This window comes from Maylandia zebra, linkage group LG22 (assembly GCF_041146795.1).
Source record: "Maylandia zebra isolate NMK-2024a linkage group LG22, Mzebra_GT3a, whole genome shotgun sequence".
Taxonomy (NCBI): Eukaryota; Metazoa; Chordata; class Actinopteri; order Cichliformes; family Cichlidae; genus Maylandia; species Maylandia zebra.
In genome coordinates, this window is record NC_135187.1 from 9,764,728 (window position 1) to 9,792,042 (window position 27,315).

The following is a 27,315-nucleotide window of genomic DNA, read 5'->3' on the forward strand; positions in this document are numbered from 1 at the left end:
GTATTAAAATTGCTACTCCCCTTTGTCTAGAATTATAACAGGCTGAGAACACATTAGGAAACTCAGGTGTTTTAAGTTCATTGGAACCTCTAAGAGGTCTGTGGGTCTCTTGTAAAAGGACAACATCTGCCTGTAGTTTTTTGAGTTGGTTAAATATTTTTAACCTCTTTTCTCTGGAGCCAGCTCCATTTATATTCCATGTAACGAACCTCAGTGCCCCCATAGATGTTTGTGTATAACTAGGGATGTATGCTGTGTGCATCGCTTAGACAGGTGGAGAGAATACATCACTTGTTCATAAATAAAGAGAAGGAGAGAGAGAAAAAATGTGTGGCGAGATGCTCCCTGAGTCTGACTATGTGTGTGCATATTCACTAATATGAGTAGGCTTGGCTTAAGTGTGTGTATCCTATACGACTGTGTGCGCTGTCTGACTGATGTAAATGTGCTGCAGTTGAGCGCATGGTGCGTATGTGTCGAAATAAAGGATGTTGTTTGTGGATGAGTGTCGAAGCAGGTGATCGAGGCAGTGAAAGAAAGAAAGAAAGAAAGAAACCAAGGACAAGGGTGAGCAGCATAAAAACAAGAGGGGGAAAAGAGAGAAAAAAGAACGAGAAGAAAAACAAAAACAAAATGTAAACATTCCAATTAAATCACTGACGGAGAGTGACGGTGTTAATTCTGCTATGAAATCACACTTTAAGATGCGATTTGATACTGGTAAGTTAAACAGATGTTAATGCAAGTTAGTGTGAGTGGATAGGGAAAGGGTGTAGCTGATTCTTATCTGGTGTGAGGTTAATACAACCACGGAGTGATGTTGGGGTCGCGGTGGAGCTGTCCGTCCACGTACAGCCGGTCCACAGTGATGACAGCGCGGGAGCCCTTCTGAATGAAGCCGCGTCGGATTGATGATGTCAGTCAACCTGTAAACCCAAGCATGTATCAGTCAATGGTTAGAAGTTTATTGTATGCTGCCGTGGCCACACGACCAGATATAGCACAAGCAGTGAGTGTGGTGTCAAGGTTCAATGCAAACCCAAACACTACACACCTGACAGCTGTGAAAAGAATCCTGAGATATTTGAAAGGAACTCTAAACCTGGGACTCAAATATCAAAGGACAGAAACAGGAACCTTGGTTTGGTATTCAGATGCTGATTGGGCAGGTGATCAGGACAATCGACGTTCTACAACTGGAAACATCTTTCTACTTGCAGGAGGTGCAGTTAGTTGGCTTAGCAAGAAACAAGCAACAGTTGTACACTTTCAACTGCAGAGGCTGAGTATATTGCTTTGAGCAAAGCTGCACAAGAGGGAATTTGGTTAAGACGACTACTAACTGAGCTTGGAATGGAGACCACAGCAACAGTGATTCAAGGAGCAATTGCAATCGCAAAAAATCCAGTTGATCATGCAAGAACAAAGCACATAGACATTCGTTACCACTACATTCGTGAATGTGTGCAAAATGGACAAGTCCAGCTGAAGTATTGCTGTACAGAAAACATGAAGGCTGACATCTTACCAAACCACTGCCTAGACAAAAGTTTGAGTATCTCAGAGAGAAGATTGGACTGTGTTCAGTTTAAAAAGAGTTATCATGCTTAACATGCCTATATTATGCTTATGTTAAGATGTCAAGCATATAACTGTAATGTAGAATAATAGTTTTGTCCAGGGCCGTGCAGAGACGTTTAAAGGGGCGGGTGCTCAAAGTTAAAAAGGGGCACATTGAACCAGGCTGAATAACAACAACACACATTCATCAAGAATCTAATATGGGATTGCATCATACTATATCACTGTTGTGAGGTGGCGACAAGGCAAAGCAAACGTAGCCTATGTTTTACCTGATGGGTACAATGTTGCTGTTGAGGGGTTGCTGCTGTTCCTGCAGCTGATAGTGCTGGAGGGCAGGGCTGTGTTGATCTGAGACTCTAGACATTAAAAAGTCCATAGGAGAGATGGTAGCTGATTAAACAAGTGTCATGAGATAATAACAAAATGCAAAGATTGGTGACAGTGCTTGGAACCATAAGGCAACAAAAAACTGTGAGAAATAAATTAGGCTCTGCCTGTGAATCACTCTTTGCTTCTCTTCTTCCTTCCATCCCATCATTTCATATATCACTCTCCACTTGCTGTCTATCTGAGAACAAGGCACAACTTGCTATTGCAACAAACTATAACCTAATTATCCACACCTAACAACTCTTGCACTTAATCTATAATAAAATGATGACAGAAAAATGTTATAGCCCTGCCTTTAGTAGCCTCACACAGCTCCTGCTGTTTCCTCCTCATGTCCTTACCAGGCATGTCTGGACAATGTTATATCATGAGTAATAATTTAAAATAATCCATATACATAAAACACACACGTGCCCGCATACACAGTGACATTTTAGACCTTCTTCAGAATACTGTATATATTATGGGCATCACGGTGCTGATCCAGAATCCTTACATTATTATTTATTACTAGAGCTACAATAATAAAGCAATGAGGAGGGGGAAGTAATAAATACGAAATAATGTATTTATGATGATTCCATTTGTTTCACTATCCACTCTGTGCAGGGGCAAAGCTTATTACATTTTTAAACTGTGGAGATACAATAATTTTACTGCTGTAAAATCCAAATTTTGTCTTATTTAAAATATAAATCTAATATAATCTGCTTCTTAATGTATGTTCTTTAAAATACAGCGTGTGTTTTTTAAAATATTATAATAATGCATAATTATGTGGACATGCATATTAGATCGTTTTTTAGTGAAATATAATCCCCCCCAGAAAGGCAGGAAAAGCTCTGTAACTTACTTTAAAACTAAATATGTTCACTAAAACGGTGGACAGAGCTACAGACCCATGACAGCCTTATACCCAGTGAGCTAGCAGCTATGACCAGCACTACTTGTGCAGTTAATAAAAGGACAGGTAATGTTCGTCGCGCTGTTGCAAACACAGCACGCTCATTTGTTTCAGTTCGTCAGTTGCCACAAGACAACTTACCAACGTGTACGTAATAAGCTAATACTCCTGTGTGCTATACACTACAGTGTACGCTGTACACCTACTTACTGGTTTTGTCTGTATGGAAGAAATATAGTAAGTCTGTGTCTCTGAGTTAATTTGCGTTTCTCCTACAGCTCCGGACTGCAAAAAATGCGCGTGCTCTTTGTGAGCTCGTTCCAGGCTCGTAACCAGCACGTTCTGCCGTCAAGGGCAATTATTGGTTAAATGTGATCATGTGACTGATGCAAGCCAGATCCTTTTATTTAGCAAAACTGTGATTAATAGTATATATCAGGGGTGTCAAACTCAAATACACAGTTGGCCAAAATTCAAAACTGGAACAAAGTTACGGGCTAACATTAATATTTATTGAAAAAAAATCTTCCTCCAGATATAAGAATCAATCTTTTCTTATTGACTCAAACAAGTTTTGCTGAAAAACTGAATATGGAACAAGCAAGGCTTAATACTAAACGATATATATATATAAAAAAAATAAAAAAAACACCCACCACGCCCCTGCGGGCGGTTTATCCTTCAAGCTCGGGTCCTCTACCAGAGGCCTGGGAGCTTGAGGGTCCTGCGCAGTATCTTAGCTGTTCCCAGGACTGCGCTCTTCTGGACAGAGATCTCCGATGTTATTCCCGGGATCTGCTGGAGCCACTCGCCTAGCTTGGGAGTCACCGCACCTAGTGCTCCGATTACCACGGGGACCACCGTTACCTTCACCCTCCACATCTTCTCGAGCTCTTCTCTGAGCCCTTGGTATTTCTCCAGCTTCTCGTGTTCCTTCTTCCTGATATTGCTGTCATTCGGAACCGCTACATCGATCACTACGGCCGTCTTCTTCTGTTTGTCTACCACCACTATGTCCGGTTGGTTAGCCACCACCATTTTGTCCGTCTGTATCTGGAAGTCCCACAGGATCTTAGCTCGGTCATTCTCCACCACCCTTGGGGGCATCTCCCATTTTGACCTCGGGACTTCCAGGTTATACTCGGCACAGATGTTCCTGTACACTATGCCGGCCACTTGGTTATGGCGTTCCATGTATGCCTTGCCTGCTAGCATCTTGCACCCTGCTGTTATGTGCTGGATTGTCTCTGGGGCATCTTTACACAGCCTGCACCTGGGGTCTTGCCTGGTGTGATAGACCCCAGCCTCTATGGCTCTTGTACTCAGAGCTTGTTCTTGTGCTGCCATGATTAGTGCCTCTGTGCTGTCTTTCAGTCCAGCTTTGTCCAGCCACTGGTAGGATTTCTGGATATCAGCCACCTCCTCTATCTGCCGGTGGTACATACCATGCAGGGGCCTGTCCTTCCATGATGGTTGCTCGTCTCCCTCCTCTTTCTTGGGTTTCTGCTGCCTGAGGTATTCACTGAGCACTCGGTCAGTTGGGGCCATCTTCCCAATGTATTCTTGGATGTTCGTTGTCTCATCCTGGACTGTGGTGCTGACACTCACCAGTCCCCGGCCCCCTTCCTTCCGCTTAGCGTACAGCCTCAGGGTGCTGGACTTGGGGTGAAAACCTCCATGCATGGTAAGGAGCTTTCTTGTCTTTATGTCAGTGGCTTCTATCTCCTCCTTTGGCCAGCCTATTACCCCAGCAGGGTACCTGATCACGTGTTGATGGCCCGGATCTTGTTCTTACCATTCAGCTGACTCCTAAGGACTTGCCTGACCCTCTGCAGGTACTTGGTGGTTGCAGCTTTTCTAGCGGCCTCTTCATGGTTCCCATTCACCTGCGGGATCCCCAGGTACTTGTAACTGTCCTCTATGTCTGCAATGTTGCCTTCTGGTAGTTCAATCCCCTCAGTTCTGACTACCTTCCCTCTCTTTGTTACCATCCGACTACACTTCTCCAGTCCGAACGACATTCCAATGTCATTGCTGTATAGCCTGGTAGTGTGGATCAGTGAATCGATGTCTCGTTCACTCTTGGCATACAGCTTGATGTCATCCATGTACAGGAGGTGGCTGACAACTGCTCCGTTCCGTAGTTAATGATCTCACTGAGGGGGTTCAGGCCTATGCAGAACAGCAGTGGGGACAGAGCATCTCCTTGGTAGATCCCGCACTTGATGGTGACTTGTGCTATGGGCTTGGAGTTGGCCTCTAGTGTTGTACGCCACATCCCCATTGAGTTCCTGATGAAGGCTCTTAGGGTCCCATTGATCTTGTACAATTCTAGGCATTCCAGTATCCAGCTGTGGGGCATTGAGTCATAGGCCTTCTTGTAATCAATCCAGGCAGTGCACAGGTTGGTCAGTCTGGTCTTGCAGTCTCGGCTGACTGTTCTGTCTACCAGTAGCTGGTGTTTTGCACCTCTGGTATTCTTGCCAATTCCTTTCTGTGTCCCGCTCATGTATTGACCCATGTGCCTGTTCATCTTAGCCGATATGATGCCTGACAGGAGCTTCCATGTATCCAGCTGTGGGGCATTGAGTTATAGGCCTTCTTGTAATCAATCCAGGCAGTGCACAGGTTGGTCAGTCTGGTCTTGCAGTCTCGGCTGACTGTTCTGTCTACCAGTAGCTGGTGTTTTGCGCCTCTGGTATTCTTGCCAATTCCTTTCTGTGTCCCGCTCATGTATTGACCCATGTGCCTGTTCATCTTAGCCGATATGATGCCTGACAGGAGCTTCCATGTAGTACTGAGGCAGGTTATTGGTCGGTAGTTGGAGGGAACCGGTCCCTTCTTGGGGTCCTTGGGGATCAGGACCGTCCGACCTTCGGTTAGCCATTCCGGGTGTCTCTCGTTAACTAGCAGCTGGTTCATTTGTGCTGCCAGACGCTCGTGGAGTGCAGTCAGCTTCTTTAGCCAGTAGGCGTGAACCATGTCGGGGCCTGGTGCTGTCCAACTCTTCATACTGGAGACCCTTTCTTGGATATCTGCCACTGTGATAGTTACTGGACCCTGTTCAGGGAGGTCGCTGTGGTCTGCCCTCAGATCCACTAGCCACTGAGCATTGCCGTTATGGGTTGCGTCCTTCTCCCATATGCTCTTCTAGTATTGCTCCAACTCCAGCCTTGGTGGTGCTGTTCTCTTATTATTATTGTTCCCTTGCCACTGAGAGTACACCTTTGCTGGTTCTGTGGAGAACAGCTGGTTTATTCTCCTGCCTTCTATCTCTCTGGTGTACCCCCTCAAGCGGCTGGCCAAGGCTGTGAGTCTTTGCTTGGCAGTTTCCAAGGCCTCAGGTATGGACAGCTTGCTGTATTTCTTATGCACCTTCTTTGTTGCACCTTTCTGCAACTCCGTTTGTTGGCTAACCTCCCTCCGTGCTACTTTGATCTTGCCCTCTAGCCTCCTTCTCCATGGAGGGTACTGCCTCTTGTGGCTGTTCAACTTGTAGCCAAGCATCTCACTGATCACTGCTGCCGTATTGTAGATCAGCTTGTTAGTGTCGGTAATCGTGGTTGTAGGTATTGTCCGTAGTGCTGTATTAACATCATCTAGCAGACTTTCTGAGGGTACTTCACGTAATCTTGGTAACCGGCTACGGGGGATCCAGGTTTCAAGCTTGGCCATGATCCTATTTTTCAGGTCAGTTCCTCTCGCACTCAACGATCCTTCTCCTATCGCACTGGGGGCTATGTACCCAATCTCGGGTGGGGGTGATGATATCTCCCCCCTGACCTGGCGTCCTGACTCCTCCTTGCCGTAGCATTTGTGTTGTACCTCGTCAATCTCTAGCTGTGAGAGCGTTGGAACACTGAGCTACTAGTTGTTTCGCCGTCATTGTGGATGTTGGGTATCGAAGAATCCATAGTAACAAATTTGGCCCGCGGGCCAGAGTTTGACACCTATGGTATATATTATTGTTGAGGGGCACAGACAGGACTCCGCACACCCACACACAAAAAATAAATAAATAAATAAAAAAAATTTTTAAAGTTGCATCAACAAAAGGGCACTTTGGGCACCTATCAGGAAAGGGGCGGGTGCTCAAGCCCCTCCAGCCCCCCCCCCCCTCTGCACGTGCCTGGTTTTGTCTAAGATGGACACAGTACTTTTTTTTTTTTGTGAGTTCAAAACAAAAGAGAAAATGTTTAATTTTCTAGTAACACTGTGATATAGGTGCATTTTTTTTTGGAAAGAAATAAGCAATGGCAGTCAAGTAAGTGAACTCCATGGTAAAATTAAGTGGGAGCGTTGTAATAGTAATTTTACATTGTATGTTGAAGAGATATTACTGCCCTCTGTTGGTGTGTCTGTGCATTACATGCAATAAAATGTGTTCGTTAAAAACAGTTGCTCCCAATATTCTCTTAGACAACCTCTGAGGCCGTCACAGAGCAGCTGTATTTATACTGACATTAGATCACACACAGGTGCACATTTAGTCATTAGCACTCATCAGGCAATGTCTATGGGCAACTAACTGCACTCAGACCAAAGGGGGCTGAATAATTACGCACACCCCACTTTTCAGTTATTTATTTGTAAAAAATGTTTGGAATCATGTATGATTTTCGCTCCACTTCTCACGTGTACACCACTTTGTTTTGGTCTTTCACGTGGAATTCCAATAAAACTGATTCATGTTTGTGGCTGTAATGTGACAAAATGTGGAAAAGTTCAAGGGGGCCGAATACTTTTGCAAGCCACTGTATGAGGTAAACCAGGGGCAATTCTAGGATCAGAGCTTTGAGGGTGCTGAGCATCCAGAGAGCTGCCCAGCCAGGCAAGGTAAACTTTACTCGTCACGATGAGTCTTCTTTCCTGTCTCTGTCAGTCCCTGCATCCATAAATGTCTCCAGTTGTCCCGAGTTCTTTCTGACTGTCTCCTTGGTGCATTTAAACCCCTGTTCCTCCTTGTCCTCTTCGGCTGTTGTCTTCGTCTCCATTATCAGTCATCATAATTTTAACATCTCTGTGCAAGTCTGCAAATTTCTATATTAAATCATAAGAGTCTTAAATCCATCAAGTCTCTCTGTGCCTGGGTCCAAAACATGACATCACTGTTTTGTACATTTTAACACAATTTAAACCCCACATTTGTGAAAGAAAATCAAAACACTTTTTTGAAAAGTCTGTAACAAAACCATCAAATCTGATAAAGGTTATTTAAATAGTGCAAAAGAAGAATGGATTGGAATAAAAAATAAATAAATACTACAACTTTGCCTATGGTACAATGTATACAATGATTATACAACGATTTTTTCTTTTATTTTAACCTATGTGACTTTTCATTTTAGTAACAGATTGGAATTTTGTGTTGTAACATTTATGAGTTTCATACTTTCATAGTGGTACTTGGGAGAGCTTGACATTTTCTCATGTGGTACACAGTGTAAAAAGTTTGAGAAACACTGATAAGGTAAGTGTATGTGTGTTTTTGGAAAACATTTAAAGCTGCTGTACAGAATCTTTGAAACAAGCTAGTGTAACCCCTCTCAGTCTCTATCTCCAGTGCTGTATGAGTAAAACTCTCTGGACTCGAGATGGGTAGAGCTCAGGTGTGGTTTATAACCCTTTTGTGGGTCTCTGCAACAACATGGGACATGAATAATCATGGGTTTCCAGCAACAGGATTCCGCCCAAACACAGCAAAAGCTTTGTTGCTACAACGGGAAAAACAAATGATCGTATAGTGGAACTCTTAATTTTCTCAAAATAAATAAAAACCAAAAATTAATTGGAAAATAAAATGGCAACAAAACTTATTACGGGAAAAAAAATAAAAATATTACTGCATAGTGGTTTAGGTAAAAAAAAAGGAAAATTAATTTACTTAAATGCACATTCATATTCATGTGAAAATAAATAAACGTCCAGACCAAAACCAAAATTTCCTTTCATGTACAATGGTAAATGGAACAATACTTCCATCTACTGGACAAAACTTAATAAGCAGTATTTCTTAAACAGAATTAACCTGCAGCTCAACCAAATACATGTTTTAAAATACACATACCTGCAACAACATGGGACATGAATAACCATGGGTTTCCAGCAACAGAATTCCACCCAAACTATCAAGAGAAGTTTCAAATTATTAGACACGACAGTCTCCTCTAGCTGTTAGCCATTAGCTCAGCGTGTCCATTTTTTCTACCGTCTAACCCAGGGGTCAGCAACCTTTAACACCCAAAGAGCCATTTGGACCCGGTTTCCACGCAAAAGAAAACACTGGGAGCCACAAATACTTTTTGACATCTAAAATGAAGATAACACTGTATATATTGTTTTTTACCTTTATGCTTTGTGTGAACAACTAAGGTGTGTTGCTTATGAAACCCATGAAGTGCTACAGAGAAAATTACATTTTATTTATGTAATTAACACATTTTGAACTCTTAAAGAAATATAACAAAAGGAAAGACACCCAGCTGAACTAAAATGATCCATGTAGCAAACAAAAACTGCCTTTGGGCTTTTGGAGCCTTGACCTAACTTTTAAAAAATAATTGGAAAAAAGCACTATGCTGCTAAAAAATGAAAAATAGATATTTGCAATACTCTGCCTAAATATGTATTTTACCTGGTTAATGTGTGTGGTGGGGCGTGGTCTGCAGCGCCGCTGCAAGGGAGGCGGACGCACCTGAGCGGGACCCGCAATCACGCCTCGCTGCCTTTACCTCTGTGCCATCTATGCTGTTGTGTTGGTATGTGTCGGGCTGTGAGCTGAAAAGCTACAGCCGGCTGTATGCGTCAGCAACCGTGTGTGAAAAGTGGTCAATGAAGAGATGCTGAAAAACATGTTCGTGGAGACATTGTCGGGTCTGCCGTGGTATGTTTACAATGGGACTTCTGCTCCTGAACCTCTGCACACAGCGTCTGCAAATCGGGGCTGTCAACTTTACGCAGGACTGTAAGATGTGAGTGAAGTTGGCCCCCCCACCTTCTTCAAATCTAACAAAAGTGGTATCAAACGTTTGTGCTACGTTTGTGCTGGTTTGTGCTGCAAAAATTTTCGTTTGTGCCTCTTTCATTTTAAAGATATTAATAAAAATTTCTTTAGGTCATCAGAGGTCAACCAGCCCCCCCACATTGATGGAATCAAACAAAATTGATGTCAGTCAACTGTGCTACGTTTGTGCTGCAAAGATTGTCGTTTGTTCTGCTTCTGTCTTAAAGATATCAATGAAAATGTAAAGGTCAAAAGGTCAACCAGCCCACCCACATCACCCAAATCAAACAAAATTGATGTCAAACGTTTGTGCTACGTTTGTGCTGGTTTGTGCTGCAAAAGGTTTTGTTTGTGCTGCTATCATTTTAAAGATATTAATAAAAATTTCTAGAGGTCATCAGAGGTCAACCAGCCCCCCCACATTAATGGAATCAAACAAAATTGATGTCAAAGGTGTGTGCTACATTTGTGCTGGTTTGTGCTGCAAAAATTTTAAAGATATTAATAAAAATTTCCACACATTGATGGAATCAAAACTGGTGTCAATCAATTGTGCTAGTTTGCTGGGTTGTGCTGCTAAAATTGTCATTTGTGCTGCTTCTGTTTTAAAGATATTAATGAAAATGTAAAGGTCAAAAGGTCAACCAACCCCCCCCCCCCCCCCCCCCCCCCTCACCCAAATCAAACAAAATTGATGTCAAACATTTGTGTTACGTTTGTGCTGTTAAAATTTTTATTTTGTGCTGCTATCATTTTAAAAATATTAATAAAATAATGTCTTGATGCGTGCTTAATCATCCAGGCAAGTAAATCCCAAAAGGTTGATTCTGTTCATCTGGACATTGTCAGTGGGAGAAAATTCTCGTCACTCATCCAAATGACTTCTTCAGTCTCAGCTGACAGCAGGTTTCCCCAACCTTATAAACAGTACATTTACAGTGAAGAGAGATGTTACATCTGTCTTCACTTGCATCCCAGTCACGGAAGCGTTGGAGGTAGTTTGTAAGAGATTACAGGATCACCCTAACCTCAGATACAGGACCACTCTCAGCACTGATCAATTGTGTTTGCTTTGGAACTGTGTCTTAATTCCACCTATTTTGCATAAGCGTCAGTACTACAAGCATTTAATTGTCCCACAAGGGGAAATTTGGTTGTATCAGCAACAAAAAAACACATATACAAACAGAACAGGACACAGAACAGAAACACACACAATTTTTGCATATTTACATCAGGGACAATAGTTACCAAAGCCGGTTCAATGCATTCGTAACAATCTCTGCTGAAATCAAAAGTCCAGATCGTTCCTTACTGTTTATTTTTCTCTCATCAATTATAATGTGTTAATGTTGATTTGTTCTTTTACAGATTTAAGTTGTATTCATGTCTCGGTGGACATACTACAGTTGATTATATGTATGCATGTGTGTCTTTAAGATGGGTGGATATTAGCTCATATCATGAGTAGATCAGTCTCTAAGAGGTGTTTTTTAAACGCTGGCTGTTTCAGTTTCAGTTTTAGTTTATGACGTAGCTGCTTTAGAAGCAGGCCATCGAGGCAGCATGCCGGGCTCTGAGGATGAGTTTAAATGCTGCACTCGGTACTTTCTCTTCACTTGTGTGAACTTGTTGTCTTTCCTGCTTGATATAGGGCTGGATATATGGGCTGCTGTGTCCCTCTACAAGCAGGAGGCCTACGTGTACTTCAGCCTCCTGTTGTTGTTTCTCTTGGGCTCGTCCATGTTGGTTCAGGTGTACAGCTGGCTGTGGTACCGTTACGATGATTTCAAAATGAAGACAAAGACTGAGAAGAAGCCGAGCCAGTGCCAGCTCAAGCTGCTGCATGTTTTCCAGCTGGGGATCTTCTTCAGGTTGTTTCATGATGATATCATAGAGCCCCAGGCACCATCTTTACATTTCCTCACATGTTCCTAGAAATATTTGATTCATAGGAAATAAAATTAAATGAACTTGTTTATTTGGCAGCTGCACCCACTACACTACAGGTGTAGTAACATTAAATTATTTACAAATTATTCTGTTTAATTTCCTCTTGATTTTAGGTTTCTGTTTATAGACCCATGAGTCATGGATCCATTTTCTTTTCCGTATATAAGCTAGTCACATCAATCACTCACTTAGTTGTTTACTACTTATGTTCTGTAGATCTTTCTTTTCTTTATTATAATTGGGTAAATCCTGTTTTATTCGGACGTTTGTTGCTATTTTTTGGTTTGAGATATTTTCAGTTCAGCGTGTCTGGTGGGAGGATTTGTTGTAACTGGTTTTTCTGGTTCACAGGTATGCAGGAGTCATGGAGAAGTCTGTGCAAAGCTTACATGGAAAGTGTGGCCGAGTTTCTGAGACAGGATCTCTGCATTTTGCGCTTCATTGAGACGTTTTCAGAGAGCGCCCCGCAGCTTGCTCTCATGCTCACCATCATTCTGGACAAATGTCGGCTGGATCCTGTTACAGGTACAGTTTGTTACTCGACTTTTGATCACGTATACTTGGATCACTCAGGTGTAGCTTTTTGTTGAAAGTAGAATTACGAATAAAACCACATTCAAAGGTTTCCAAAAGAGTTGGGACGCTGTATAAATTGTAAATAAAAACAGAATCCAGTGATCTGCAAATTTAATAAACACATATTTTATTTACAACAGAACACAGAAAATATATCAGTTTATCATCAAGCTCGAGTTTGATGGCAGCAGCATGTGTCAAAAAAATAGGAACAGGGTCAAATTTCCCACTATGTAGTTTGCCCTCTTCTTTTAACAACAGTCTGTAAATGTCTGGGAACTGAGGCAATGAGCTGCTGGACATTTGGGAGAGGAACACTGTCCCATTCTTGCCTGATGTAAGATTGTAGCTGATCAACAGTTCTGAGTCGTATTTTTTGTTTCATGATGCTCCAAATGTTTTCAGTTGGTGAGAGATTGTGACTGAAGGCAGACCAGGTCACCCAGACTCTATCGTGAAGCCTTTATAATACACGGAGTATGCAGTTCAGCCTTGTCTTGCTGTGTTGTTCAGTTTGTTTCTAAGGCTCTCTCTACATAAAGGTCTGTATGGGAGCATGTGTTGTTCTAGAAACTTTCAGCATTGATGGTGCCTTTCCAGATGTGCAAACTGCCAATTCAACAGGTGGTTCAATAGGCAGCCACCATTTGGTGAGAGATGAGATGATGAGATAGCCTTTATTTGTCAGTTGCAGTTGCCCACAACCGAGATGACGGACCTTGCCGACCGTACATACAATACACAAATATCACCTTGGGGAGACAGGTCAGGCTAGGTAGCAAAAGGAAAAACAGCGAACTGTGTAACACAAAAGGGTAATCCAGGAGAAAAAGAATGCCTTGAAAAAAATTAGTATGTTGCATGTACTGAATTAGGGATGGGTATTGATAAGATTTTCACGATTCCGATTCCATTTTCGATTCTGTTTAACGATTCGATTCTTTATCGATTCTCTTATCGATTCTTTTTTTTTTTTTAAAAAGGAGAACACTAAGGTCGATTGGCTTAGAACTTTGTTTTATATCTTCTCTTTGAACAAGACATAAATTTAGGAGCAGCATGGCCTTACAAACCCAACAGTGAGATCTTAAGAGATCCACAGCCTACGGCTCTTCAATGGGGTGTCACAGGGTCCCCAGGAAAAAAAATTGTAAATGTAAAATAATAAAATAAATATTCTTCTGTAGCAATAACAAAGTATAACATAAATTATTCAGTAGCAATTACACAAGAATATCCAGTAATGTCCCTGCCTACAATTAAACACATTCACTTACTGAAAATCGGGGGCATCTGCTGTGGCAAATGGGTGCAAGCCTTTGACCACAAACTTAGTCACTGCTCGGTGACATTCGTCTATCCTGGCCTGAAAGGAGACGCTACCAGTAGACTGCAGCGAGAACTGCCAGCACTCTGTCTGTCTCTCTCATCACGGTCACCTAAATGCACAGTAATGGCAGGTTTTGTAATAAGGCTGATCGCGCTAACATAATATGCACTGTTGTTGATTATTTACCTGCCGCATTAACGGGAGAGGACGTGCAAACGTTACCGCTGCTGCGGGGTTGAGATTCACGAGTCCGGAGCGGAATTAAAAACACGACATTCATTTAAGGTTATCACGTGTTTTGTGAGCAAATGCTTTTGCATATTCCTCCCTTAAATGAAATATCTACTTGCAAGTATTGCAAGTTGCCCTGTTGTCATCCGTTCTCGTAAAGTATGACCAAACTTTTTAGCATTTGAGCCGCCATGTTTCCTACCAGGTAAATGACGCTCCGCAACGTGGTGACGTCATTCGGGGCGACTGGAATCAATAAGGGAATCGTTTGCAAAAATGGCAAAGAATTCCAAGGAATTGAAACACTGGGAACCGGTTCTCAACAAGGACCGGTTTTCGATACCCATCCCTATACTTAATTCAATAGTGCACATTGGTTGCACACAATTGTTTTGCTTTGGCAGAAACTTAAACAACTTAGTTAAATCAACACAACTTATTCATATTCAATAAGCCTGCTCATTTTGTGTTGATAAAACATGATGAAACATGTTTAGATGAAGTAAGTTGAGCCTTGTAATCTGGAACTGCTCAATGACTTTTACCCCAATACTACTTGGTCACTTCATATTACATAATGTTCAACAAAGTCTAGAGTCCGGTTTACATAAAAATTAAATGGACTTACAACTAGGGGTGGGTTTTTATAATCGATTCATCGATTAAAATCGATTCTGGCTTGGATAACGTAAAATCGATTCATTAAAATCCTGAATCGATTTTTTAATATAAATTTATTTTTCTCGAAACGCCGGAATCTCAGGTGAAAGATCACAAAATTTCAACAACCACCAAACATTTAAAACAGTAAATGAGAGCAGGAACACGGATTCTGCACGTAAACACAAAGCGCGGACCCGCCGACGGATCAGAATCAGTGAGATGTCGCCTTTCTCACCCGATGCCACGGACACGGTCGGGGCTGAAAGCCGACAGCTCACTGATTCCAATGTTTCGGCGGGTCTGCGCTTTGTGTTTACGCCCTTTTTGCGCTGATCATAAAGCTGTTAGTTTTATCTCTCTCCAAACAATATTGACCGAGCCAGCAGCAAAAGAAGATCCAAACTAAGCTTCACATAAACATCGTCATGAATTCACTCTGACTTTTGCTGTTTTGCTTCCACCACAATAAAATCACACTTCATGCACAGCTCTCTCTCTCTCTCTCTCTCTCTCTCTCTCTCTCTCTCTCACTCTCTCACTCTCTCTCTCTCTCTCTCTCTCTCTCTCTCACACTCTCTCTCTCTCTCTGTACTTCAAGAACAGTTTCCCGTCTAAAAGTCTGTTTTCTTCATTATTCGCTTGCTTGTTACGCACAAGTCTACTGTTGTTTACAGGCTGTCGGCCAATGTTTGTTTCCTTTTACTTACTTCCGAAAAGAAAACCTCATTTCTGCCTTCAATACTGAAAAAATGTAAACTTTTTAAAATTATGCAAAACGCTCAGCCATGTCTCTAATAAAACCTCTGTAACTTCAGAGGTAATGTTCATATGCTGATTAATGGTTTTCTTTCGTTTTTGATCTACTGCAGAATATTTTTATAAAATCCAGACCAGGAAAATCACCTTCTTGTTTTTCTGTGTTTTATCTTCAGCTACTTTGACACAAAGGCATCTGCTGTGATGCTCACAGTCTGGAAAGTGTCAGCTTCCTTTTTATAGATACAAAAATATGTAAATGTACTGATCTGAATTATAATATTTCTGAGGCAAAATTTCCCAGATTTAAATCGAATTGAATCGAATCGTGGATTGAATAGATTCGGGACCTTGTGAATCGGAATGAATTGATTCTAGAAATCAGTGATGATACCCAGCCCTACTTACAACAACTATCCAATCCTTATCCGGGTTCTGGGGGGCTGGGGCATAACCCCAAAGTGACAGGTTAAGAGGCAGGGTACACCCTGGACAGCTCACCAGTCTATCACATAGAGACCAACAACCATTTACACTCACATTCAGGAGCAATTTGGAATCACCAATTAACCTAACTCTAATTGTGTTACTGTTAACTGTGGGAGGAAACCAGAACACCCAGTGGATTGTGGATTTGAACCACAAAGCGATGGCATACACGTGGTGTGTGTGTAGCTGTCTGCCTCTTATAACTCCAGTGGTTTTTCTGCAGTTTTTGAAAACTCATGTGATCTTGTTAATTTCACGAGTCCAGAAACTAACCACTCTTACTAGATTGTAACAGGTCATCTCACCAGGAACAAATTAAGTTGCTGAATTTCATGCAGATCCTTCATGATTTAATTACTTTTACCATAGAAACATGAAATTATTTTCTTCAAATTACAAGTTAGACTTTTTTAATGTAACAACCACCCAATTTACTTTTTTCGGTATACCAAAAAAAAGTAGAGGCGGCTGATCGACTTGACTGAGATGGATGCCTTCCTCAAACCACGATCCAAAGCGTGAACTGAAATCCTGTGCAGTGTCGCGGGATTTAACATATTAGCTATATCATTGACTTACTTCACTCAAACATGATATGAACAATTTAATCTAGCCTCTCTGCATATCATGTCGTTGCTACACTATATAGTTACACTTAACTTTAAAGCATGAGGCACTTGTGCTAAATACATGCAAGCTGCTTATGTAAATCCAAGAGCTGGCCAATCCCTTTTTTCCAGTGTAGATGATGAGGAACACTGAGGAACATTTTTCTGAAATTGTTCACTTACTTGTCCAGCCTTCTTTTGCCTCCATGAGACGTGTTGCTGCCATCAAATTCAAAATTGCTTCAATTTTTGTGTGAAATCTGGTCATAAAATTTTGGAAAGTGAAATTGCAGCAGACAATTAAAAGCATCTTTGCTGGAGCTCACACAGAGATGTGAATAGAAGAGAAATAATTATACTAACCTATTGGTTGATGTGAAAATGTTAAATGCCAAATGATCGCTGTTTCTGTGAAAACAATCATCATACAGTCGAAATAATAAAATACTGAATGACAAAAAATGTTTGAAAATATTTGGGGTTGCTTTTTGAACTCGTAAATTACTTGGATCTTCTAACAAAGAATCAACGTTTGTTCTAACTCTGCCCCTCGCTCTCTCCTCAGTGTTGAAGGCCATCGGCTCGACTTTGTCCATCGCCTCCTTTTTGACCACCTACAATCACTCAATGCGCACCTTCCTGCCAGAGAAGGAAAAACACCACATGATCTCGTTAGTTTTCTACTTCATCTGGAACCTGGTTCTCATCTCTTCTCGCATCGCTGCTCTCGCTCTTTTTGCCTCCGTGCTGCCCTGCTTCATCTTCGCCCACTTCATCTGCTCTTGGCTGGTTTTATTCTTCTTCGCTTGGCGATCGAAGACCAACTTCATGGATGACCCTCGTGGAGAATGGCTTTACAGAACCACTGTTGGCCTCATTTGGTATTTCAACTGGTTTAGTGTGGCCAAGGGGATGAGGATCAGGTCCGTGCTCTATCACGCGTATATCCTTATTGATATTTGCATCCTCTGTGGTTTGTGGTGCTGGAAGATGAGCACACATCCTCCTGATTTTGTGACACACCCTTTAACCACAGCTGCCTGTGTTGTTGCAGTTTATGTCCTTGGTCTGTTATTTAAAGTTATTTATTATACGTTCTTCCATCCAAACCTTGATAAAGATAAGCTGAAAGGGGCCACCATCACAGAGGAGCAACCTGAAGATGAAGAGCGATCTCATTCAGTTCCTACACGTCCCCTTAAGGCCACTGACAATAAAAGAATGAGGAAGCTGGCCGAGAACTTCTTCTGCTGACCTGCATCATTTGACATCCACAGGATGTGGAGATCAGAAAGAGACTGAGTCATGTAGGTCACAAGGCTGTGTGGGACTGAGGACTGCTGCCTGATTACAGATACAGACACAGATACAATATTGAATGATTTTGCTCAAGTTTATGTGGGAATGAATGTACAGAAACACTTTATACTCTGTATTAACTTGTGCTTTCCTCTAATGAAGCATTTAAAATGCCTCACTTGTTACATCAGTGGTTCTTAACCTTGTTGGAGGTACCGAACCCCACCAGCTTCATATGCGCATTCACTGAACCCCTCTTTAGTGAAAAATAAAATGTGATTTTTTTACTGGTGCACAAAATGAGCCATGCATGTCATGGTGGAGGCTCTGCCGAACCCCTGAGACCGACTCACCGAACCCCTAGGGTTCGATCGAACCCAGGTTAAGAACCACTGTGTTACATGCTTGTATGAAATAGTGATGGGTTGACAAAGAGATCAGTTTGCTAATGCTAATGAATGGGTCTGCCTCCCTAAAATATATGACAGTATTAAACCAGTATAAAAATCAAGTTTACAAAAATTTTTAATTGGCCATTTTAAAAGAACGTGGAATGGCATTTTTACATGTGTGTGTGTGTGTGTTTGCTTTTTAAATTCCCATTTGTATACCACCTTGTGTGGAAGTGTCCATTTTCTTACACAGTAGTGTTGATGTAGGATGTGTGAAATAAGTATAAATTATTAGCGAGGTACTGACATAGAAGCAGCAAAAATACAGAAAGTGAAAGAAATAAAACACAGAAAGAATAATAAAACAATTCTGGTTGTAGGTGTTAACATGTAATGTAACACCTACTACGTAACCTTATACTGTATTTGAGGGGTGATGTTGTCCATGTGTGAATGTGCACACGTGCATGTGTGTGCAAATGCATAAATATACAAAGAACTCAGAAAATCTCAGATATTTCTGTTGCTTAGTGTGGAAAAAGTAAGGAAACAACTGGTCTCATGTGTTCTTTTCCCCTTTTAATTCCCCTACTTCACTTAATTTTCCTCCTTTTTGTGGTCACTGTGTTTTTACGTTATATATTAATGTGTCAGTACTGTGTTCCTGTAAAAGAAGCAAAACGTGCACAGGTTTTAGTTTGTGGATGTTTGGGAACAGGGCAGAAGTTTCAAAGGGTCGAGATGAGGTCACAGAGGAATCACCGACCTTCCAGTGACCTGCCTCAAGCATATTAAAGGGTCCAGCCTGTGCTGTGCAGGCTGCTCCTGGGATTTGTACACAGTTAAACTGCTTATTCACATTTCACAATGTGATGTAACAAAGCAAGTACTTTGACATTTTTACTGCAACCATATTTGAGTATTTTCCAGCCGGCCATTTGTGCTGTTGCAGCTGTATGGTGAGCCAGAGTTGTGCAAGCTCATAGTGATTTTGAACACATTCTGTTAAGGTTAAACAGTGAGTTTCAAGCGCATCTCTCTGGCTTCTAGTTGGAGATCAGGTCCTGTGAGACACTCACAGAGGGAGTTTTTTAGTTAACTGTTTCAGTTAATGCAGCTCCAATATGAATTACCAGTGACAGCCACTAAAACCCCCATTAACACAAACTTACAGCAAGCACATGATAAATCCATTGTAGTCTGTAAAAACTGAGACGGCCTTGTATCAGCACAACCACTGCTACCAATTTCACACTTAAATTGAAGAGTACTGCGCCATCTAGTGGTAAGTACTCTGTAATTTATGGTACAGGTACAGCCTGAGAGAATGCCTGAGTTTGTGAGCCTGAGCTCAGGCCTAATGCACTGACTTAACTTATTTACAAACAACTCTCCTCACACATTTGCTGATCCACCGCGGCAGAAGTGTAGCAAAAGTTACACATGAAAACAAAGTAACTGAAACTTATTTGCAAATTTACAAATCTGATCACACAAACAGCCAGTTGACAGAGAGCTGTCAGGTTTGTTTCATCTGTTTTTTATCAGTTGTTGATGAATTTGTTGCTGCTCCATGTCAGTGCAATTTATGAAATATAAGGTTTGCAGATTTTGACAATTAGATGGACTATTCTGCATTCAATGTTGTACACAATGAAAAAAAATCAAGCAATTCAAATGAGATGAAGCATAAACTATTTTATTATTTAAGACATAGAAAACAAAAAGTTGTTCAAACTGTTGACACATGTCTTTTTTCACTTGACTAAACACGCAAAACATTTGCAAATGCAAACAAATAATAAAAAAAATCATTCCAGTGCTGAGACAAAAAAAAAGAGCTGAGATGAAATAAAAGTCAAGTTAAACAAAATTCAGTGTGGATATAACAGGTTTAGATGAAATTAGCATAAGACAGTCAAACAGATCTCAAATCATATATCTGTGAGAATAAACTTTAACTTAACATTGAATCTAAATCTAAATTACAAAAGATGATGTTTTTGTTGTGGTTTCAGATGCAATGTTTGAACTTAATGATCAAAGAGTGTTAACACTTGTTTGACAGCAGTTTTTAGATTTAGTTTCCTTACATTTTTTGACTATTTGATAAACAAAAAAAAAACTTTGTTATAAACAGGTAAATGATATCCCAATTAACAAAATTAGGTTAACATGTATTTAACTGGAAAACACCCTGAAAGCCTAGATGGACGAAACATTGAGAATGTGACTTTTGTATTTTTTGTGAATTAACTTATAGTCACTCATAACATCTTCATGTTAATAATTTATAGAATTTCCTTTTTCTCACTCAGACTGTCACAGCTGGATTCATGGGTTGTTAGGTGAAAACAAGTATCATCATTTTCAGCAGATTTGCAGTTTCTTTGGCTCATTAAAACATTTCATCCAGACTTTTAATGGCTTCATCTTTAGATAAATATTTCCATTGATCTGGAATAGCTCCTCTGCCCATGAAGTTTTTCCCATAGTGCTTTTCCAGTTGCGTTTGAAATTGACAAACAAACCATTTCCAATATGCCAGGTTAGACCCATCAGGGGTGATTCTCCAGGTATCATACGGCGGACCAGCAGTTTTGTACTGTTTGTGAGGAATGGCTTTCTGTGAATCAGAGCTAGGATAAAAACATCCTTCACTTGCAACATTTGTTGTGCAGAAAATGATGCTGAGCTCTATTGTATCTCTATAGTGCCATCCTTTTATCCCATCAGGTCAATGAAAAGGAGTCCTGTGGTCATCAGGACTGTGATCTTTCATGGTGTTGGTACAAACAGCTGCACAGAATGGACAGTTTACCCAGCAGCAGTTACAAAGCTGATCTATGAGGATTTCTTCAGGCTTCTGCCTGGATTCCTTCAGCTTATACAGTGACAGGCTGCTCATCTGCTCAGTGATGGATATAAATCCTTTTTCTATCTCTTCCTTGAGAAAGTGAAAATGTTTTATGTCACTGAAGTTTTCAGAACAAATGTCAAATGTCAGCACATCCTTTAGAACATTAGAAAAATCATTCAGCCACATGTCTGTGTCTCCTCTCTGATTTTGGACCTTTTGTGTTGCAGTAAATAAAGCCTGAGTCACACTTGTTTTGATGCCATCAACATTTTTCTTGAGTATATTCACAGCTTCATCTTTGTGACTCATGTAGATGTATTTCTGTACTTCTGCTTTAATGAAAGCTTCTGTTTGTTTCCTTGGATTTCTGATGTATGTGATGAAATCAACAAAGTTTTCTTTCTCAGCGAGTGACTTCAACACATGTTTGTCCAATTCCAGTTTATTCCCACTGAATGCTGGGAAATTACACCTCATCCTTCCAGCGAGATCAATGGCAGTCTTGTTACAGACAGCCTCAACAGTGGAAACTTTCAGCTTCTCACAGATTAGTTCTCCAAGCACAACAGCAGATTAGTTTTCTTTACAAAAGCTTCTAAAAACTGTATAATATTGTGTTTTTTTACTTTCTAAGTAAGCCTTGGCATCATTGTTCTTTACAAATTTTTCCAGGGACTCTAGAAGCCAACTCTTTGCTCTGTGGAACACAAACAGTAAGAGATCAACACTAAACTCCTCCCTCAAAGTGTAATTCTTCTCTGACAGAAATTTCTGCAATTCTAATGTTACATGATTGGCTACTTCACGCAAATAAGTTGTTGAGTAGCCTCTTGTAACTACAGGTTTGCTTCTGATTGCATCAAGTGAGTCTTTTTCAGCTTTGTCAATGAACGATCTGATCGGTTGTTGTTCTTCATGGGAGAAACCACTTGAAATAAGCTTTTTTACAAAATGACTCATCCGATTACTACTTGTCATCATATAAACTGAATAATCACCAACGTCTGATATTTTCTTGTATCTGCCACTTGTTTTACATTCATCTACGAGATCTGGCTCAAAACCAAGTTCTTTAAGGATCGTTAACTGATCTTCTTCCAAGTTGATGTCTTCAACAGGTTTTGTATCTGCTGTTAATTCAGTAACCCAGCTGCTCCAAACAGAGCTGAACTGTCTCTCAAGCTCCTTTTCATCTTTGGCCTTATCCTTCAGCTGCTGAGCGAGCTCTTTGCTCTTCTGTAGCAGTTTGTTCTCAAACTCTGATTTCTTATCATCCATCATTTTACGACCTTTCTTCTGCTGGATAACGCCGTCCAGTTTTCTTTTCACTTTGTTCACCTGTTCATCACGAAATTCTTTAATTTTGATTTCAAATCGTCCTCTCCACTGAGCCAAGATCTCTCTGTCTTTGTCATCCTCAAAGTACTTTATCATTTCTTTTCTGACTTCTTCATATTTTTTGCTTGTTTCTCTGTAAAGATAAGACTGTTCAACCTCATCAAGTTTTCCATTTTCAATTCTGTTATGAAGTTGGCTTTCAATGGTCAACATGTTTTCCCTCAGGGTCCAGGTCCAGCTCCCATACTGGACTTCCAGTTTTCTGTACACTGCAATTTCATGTGTGTTTTTAAAACTGAAAACAAAACTTTCATCCAGCAGTGCAGTCCACAGGTCCTGGATGTTTGTTTTGAACTGTGAGAGAGTGATCCCAGCAGACTTTGAAGCTTTAGAGAGGATGGTGTTCTTCACTTCCTGGATGCTCTCACTGTAACCTGGATTTGGAGGAGCCATGGGTGGACTGCCCTCCCACAGCTGGGCACAGTATTTCACATTTTTCTGAACATCAAATTCAATGACATCACTGAAGCACTCTGCATCATAAACTTCCTCTTCAGCTGCTAGTTTGGCCATCTGGTCCAGTTTTTCCTGCAGACGTCTCTTTCCATCCATGTTTTTCTCTGCTGCTGCAACATCTGTGACATTCTGGTGAACAAACACACAACTGGGAGAAAGTTTAACTTCCTTCATCCTCATGAAAGCCTGAACAACAATCTGCAGGATGTCCTGCATCTCAGATGGATTCTCTCCAAAGATGTTGATCAGTGTCAGGTTTCCAAGACCAACAACAAATGTTGCCAGTTCATTGCCATGATGAAGAGTGTTGTTACCTTCTACTTCAAGAGCACGCAGTCCTTCAGTGTCCACCACTAGAACATAGTCAAACTTCAAGTCTTTCTTCATCTCCTCTGATACTTTGAGCAGCTGCATGAAGGCACCTTTGGTGCACCTGCCAGCACTCACTGCAAACTGCAGCCCAAACATGGTGTTCAGCATTGTTGATTTTCCACTGCTTTGTAGGCTCAAAACTGACAACACAAAAACTTTCTTGTCTCCCAGTTTGTTGATGACTTCTTCTAAAAGACTGGAGATCCATGTTAGAGGCACATGACCTGCATCACCATCCATCAGCTCCATCGAGTGTCCTGATATCATCAGCTGTGCAGCCAGCTCAGGGTATTTAGACCAGTCAGTGTGTCTGCTCTCTCTTTGTGTTGTTTTATGGGCTTCATAGATCTGTCCCATTTCTCTGAAGATGTGCTCCAAACCAAAAGTTGCAGACTGAAGTTTTTTTGATATGTTTTCAAGTTCAGTTTGTTTTCTTAATAACAGATCTGATTTGTCCCATTTGTTCTTCAAAGCCAAGACCTCAGACCACTTTTCATCATAGCTTTTGAGAATTGAAGAAACATCATCTGTGGAGAGGGCATCTATGAAGATCTGAATCCATTTTAGGAAATACTCTCCCTCTGTTTCTGGCAATGATGAGAGACTTCCAGTGAACAACTGCATCAGTTTACTGCAGGAAGCAGCACATTGTTTCTGACGTATTTCCATCAGTTTATCTTCCTTGTCACTTTTCTCCATTTCAATGTCTCCTCTGAGATGAAACAGTTCTCTGTGTAAGGTAGATCGTGGCTCAAGAGTTGGGAGTTCGCCTTGTAATCGGAAGGTTGCCGGTTCGAGCCCCGGCTTGGACAGCCTTGGTCGTTGTGTCCTTGGGCAAGACACTTCACCCGTTGCCTACTGGTGGTGGTCAGAGGGCCCGGTGGCGCCAGTGTCCGGCAGCCTCGCCTCTGTCAGTGCGCCCCAGGGTGGCTGTGGCTACAATGTAGCATGCCATCACCAGTGTGTGAATATGTGTGTGTGAATGGGTGGATGACTGGATATGTAAAGCGCTTTGGGGTCCTTAGGGACTAGTAAAGCGCTATATAAATACAGACCATTTACCATTTTGCTCCACTGATGCCACAATTGGCCTTGACAAGTGAGAAATTCATCTTTGATCTTTGAGACATCCATGTTATCCTTTTTAAGCAGATTGATTATTTCCATAGCAGCAAATTTCCCTCTTTGACAGGCTGAGTCAGTTTCATCCACTCTGATTCCAGAGAGCTCAGCCATGGTTTCAAGCTGGAAGGATGGTTTCAAGATGGGACCATCAAGAGAAGACAAAACTTCTCTGATGATCCTTTTCAAGTGTTCAGATACATCTGAGTGGTTTCTGTCTTTGAGGCCCATTATATACTTTCCATTTTTTGTCTTAACAGCATCACAGCTGCTATCAACAGTGAGACAAATGAGAGGCCTATGAGACTTAAAAAAACAAGATATGAGTGATTGAATTTCTTCATTGCTTTGCAGAGATGCCACAAGAAAAATATTAATGGAGGATTTTTCAATAAGTATGTCACGCTGTTTTTCAGTCAATAGAGCATCACCATGGAGATTACAAAAGGCAATGCAGTCATTGAAGGCATCATTGGGTTTTCCAGCAGGGCAGTACCAGGCAATCTCTGCCACACCATCCATCAGATAGCGAGACTTGGTGCTTCCTGGGCAGTTTTTGTGGAAGAAGGTGTTGTGACAGTTGTTGATCAAAGTGTTCATCAGCTGAGATTTAGACACTGACAAAGAACCCAGACGGAAAAATGACACCAAGGGTGTTTCAGCTTTGTAGACTGGAACAGTCTTCATGGTGACGATCTTTGAATCACACTGAGTTACCTTCCAGGTTTTTGTTATTTCTCTGAAAGTCCACAGAGGAAACTGAATCTCCTTTGTGACTGGGTCAGGAACAAGCAAAGGTAAGGCATACTGACACTGAGAGAGCTTTGTAATCATCATCTGTTTCAGGAAGCTGTCTGAGCAGTGAAATACTGCCATCTGAATGTCCATTGGATGCACAGAAGTCTGCTCTTTCTTATGTGTGTCCACACTGCTGCTCACAAAAACATCCCAGTCACTGGACGAGGCTTTGAACGACACCTTGGTCTTATAGCTTGATCTTACAGAAATATATCTGGCCCTGTAGTCCAACATTATCAGCCTATGGAGGAAAGTGTGAGCTAGATCTTTGTCAGATTCTACATGGTCGATCTGTTTCACAGGTGGACGTATTTGAAGAAAATCTGCTGGTGACAACTTTTGTTGAATTTTGCCTTGAAGATGAAGTCTGTTAAGCAATGTCTCGGTTTCTATTTGACATGACTTGTTCTGACTGTCTTCTTCCATCACTGGCTGTAATAAATAAGCAAATAACACACATCATGCATTCAGAAATGACAGTGTCAAAGAATGAGACTATTCTTAAATATTCTTTAAGCTCTTGTGACAAATATTTGGGCTCTCCCACCTTCTCTGTGTTTCCACTCATGTTCTCATCTGAGATGCCTGCAACATAAAAAATGAACCAGTAAGTGAGATCTACATGGCTGGATTAAATCAATAGTATGATAAAATGAAAATCATCAGTGCATCAAATCGAAACTGAACCATTGTTTAAATAGTAACTGCTGCTGTGCCATAGATGTAAATGCCCACATCCTCCTAAAATTAAATTTAGTGCTTATTACTTCTGCTGCTGTGTGATACTGCAGGCATGTATAAAAGTGAAAGACTGAATGTAACAGCCTGCTCTGTGGAAGAAACTGGGCATCATTAGACCTATTTAGGTTTCTGCAAAACATCTGGTCACTTTCTGCAATGCCTGAACCTTTACTGTGAAATTCAGATGTTAATCTATGACCATTATTGTTTATGTCAAATTAATAGCGGTATTTTCACAAATATGCAAATATTTAGAGCAGCTTAAGAGGTCAAAACAGATGTGAAAGTAAATTTTTGATGCTGGAGAGCTGTATGTGTGCACAACTACAGATAATGGTCAAGCCAACCTGTCCTAATTCAAACCAAGCTTCAGGATTTTGGGGGGGATTTTCCAAAATAGCCATCAATAACCACAGAGTGGTTACCGGATAGAAAATGTCAAGTGAATAGCAGCTCTCTCTGAGAAAATGCTTTGTTAATGCTAGAAGACAGACAAGAATGACTAGATTGCATCAAGCTCATAGGAACGCAACAGTAAATAAAATAACTACTTGTTCCAATAAATGTATGCAAAAAATCATCTGTGCATGCACAATATAGGCTTACTATGTTACGCCCTGGCTCTGCTAGGTGACAGGGGAGGTAACATAAATAAGCCCAGAGACAGGAGGGTCAAATTTAAAAAACCCCACAAGGTTTATTATCACAACTGAAAACCCTCAGTGAAACGACTCACAAGGCAATTTAAGCAACAAAAAAACAACTCTCATACATTCAAATAACAAAAGAAAACTAACCATAAGGGCAGCAACTCAAAAAAAGAGGCTCAAAGGCACAGCCTACACAGTCTGTTCAAATCAAAGAGTCCCCCACAAGTGAATAATCCTCAGCCTTTTGTACTCGCAGGCAAACGCAGGCAGCCGCGTCATTGGTCCGCTGCGCCCGAGGATCCTGCAGCAGCCAATGGTGTGTGGAATGGCACACACCGATCTGCATGCAGTTGGGCCAGCCAATCACCTGTGAGCCCTGGCACACTTGAATTTCCACACAGGAAGGCAGGCCCAATTGAGGCCACTGACCAATAGAAGAAAATTATTGGCTGGTCTGACGAGTCTCATAACTCAACTCAACAGTCCTTCAGCCAACAAAGCTGTCCTTGAAGGATAGGGTCAGAGAAACAAAACAGTCCCGTTATCAGGGACAAGAATTTGCTGTTCCGGAGCCACATGACTGAGGGAGATCATTGTTTGGATTAATGTGAACAACTGCACCAATGTCCATCACTGGTCACCAGGTCTATCTATTTCCCGTTGCAAAGCCGTGAGCTTCTTCAAGATCTTCCCATATGTCGTTCAATAAACATAGTCTGAGTACTCACGGCTTACCCATC

At 41.3% G+C, this 27,315-nt stretch overlaps 2 protein-coding genes and 1 pseudogene across 2 annotated transcripts; 1 reads left to right on the plus strand and 2 right to left on the minus strand.

The window, feature by feature from the left end:
• The first annotated feature begins 11,699 nt into the window (after positions 1-11,699).
• Positions 11,700-17,741, plus strand: LOC105941346 (XK-related protein 8-like). The gene is made up of 4 exons (XM_076879615.1): positions 11,700-11,755; positions 12,186-12,359; positions 17,053-17,460; positions 17,569-17,741. The coding sequence occupies exons 1-4, from the start codon at positions 11,728-11,730 to the stop codon at positions 17,739-17,741; spliced, it is 783 nt and encodes a 260-aa protein (XP_076735730.1). The 5' UTR covers positions 11,700-11,727.
• A 2,746-nt stretch (positions 17,742-20,487) lies between these two features.
• On the minus strand, positions 20,488-23,982 carry LOC143412343 (interferon-induced very large GTPase 1-like; annotated as a pseudogene).
• LOC101470193 (interferon-induced very large GTPase 1-like) lies at positions 23,965-27,314 on the minus strand. Its single transcript, XM_076879616.1, has 4 exons — positions 27,311-27,314; positions 25,732-25,769; positions 24,327-25,616; positions 23,965-23,976 (listed from the first exon to the last, which is right to left on the minus strand). Exons 1-4 carry the CDS (start codon positions 27,312-27,314, stop codon positions 23,965-23,967), a joined length of 1,344 nt encoding a protein of 447 aa, XP_076735731.1.
• Between the last annotated feature and the right edge of the window lies 1 nt (position 27,315).

What these genes read in the sequence shown, in the direction of transcription:
- LOC105941346 (XM_076879615.1), top strand. Translation starts at nt 11,728, where the DNA reads ATGTTTTCCAGCTGGGGATCTTCTTCAG. An exon ending in TCGGCTGGATCCTGTTACAG is followed by an intron (nt 12,360 to 17,052) that starts GTACAGTTTGTT and finishes CTCTCTCCTCAG; the next exon opens with TGTTGAAGGCCATCGGCTCG. An exon ending in TGATATTTGCATCCTCTGTG is followed by an intron (nt 17,461 to 17,568) that starts GTTTGTGGTGCT and finishes TGTTATTTAAAG; the next exon opens with TTATTTATTATACGTTCTTC.
- LOC101470193 (XM_076879616.1), bottom strand. An exon ending in TGAGTGGAAACACAGAGAAG is followed by an intron (nt 25,617 to 25,731) that starts GTGGGAGAGCCC and finishes TATTTATTACAG; the next exon opens with CCAGTGATGGAAGAAGACAG.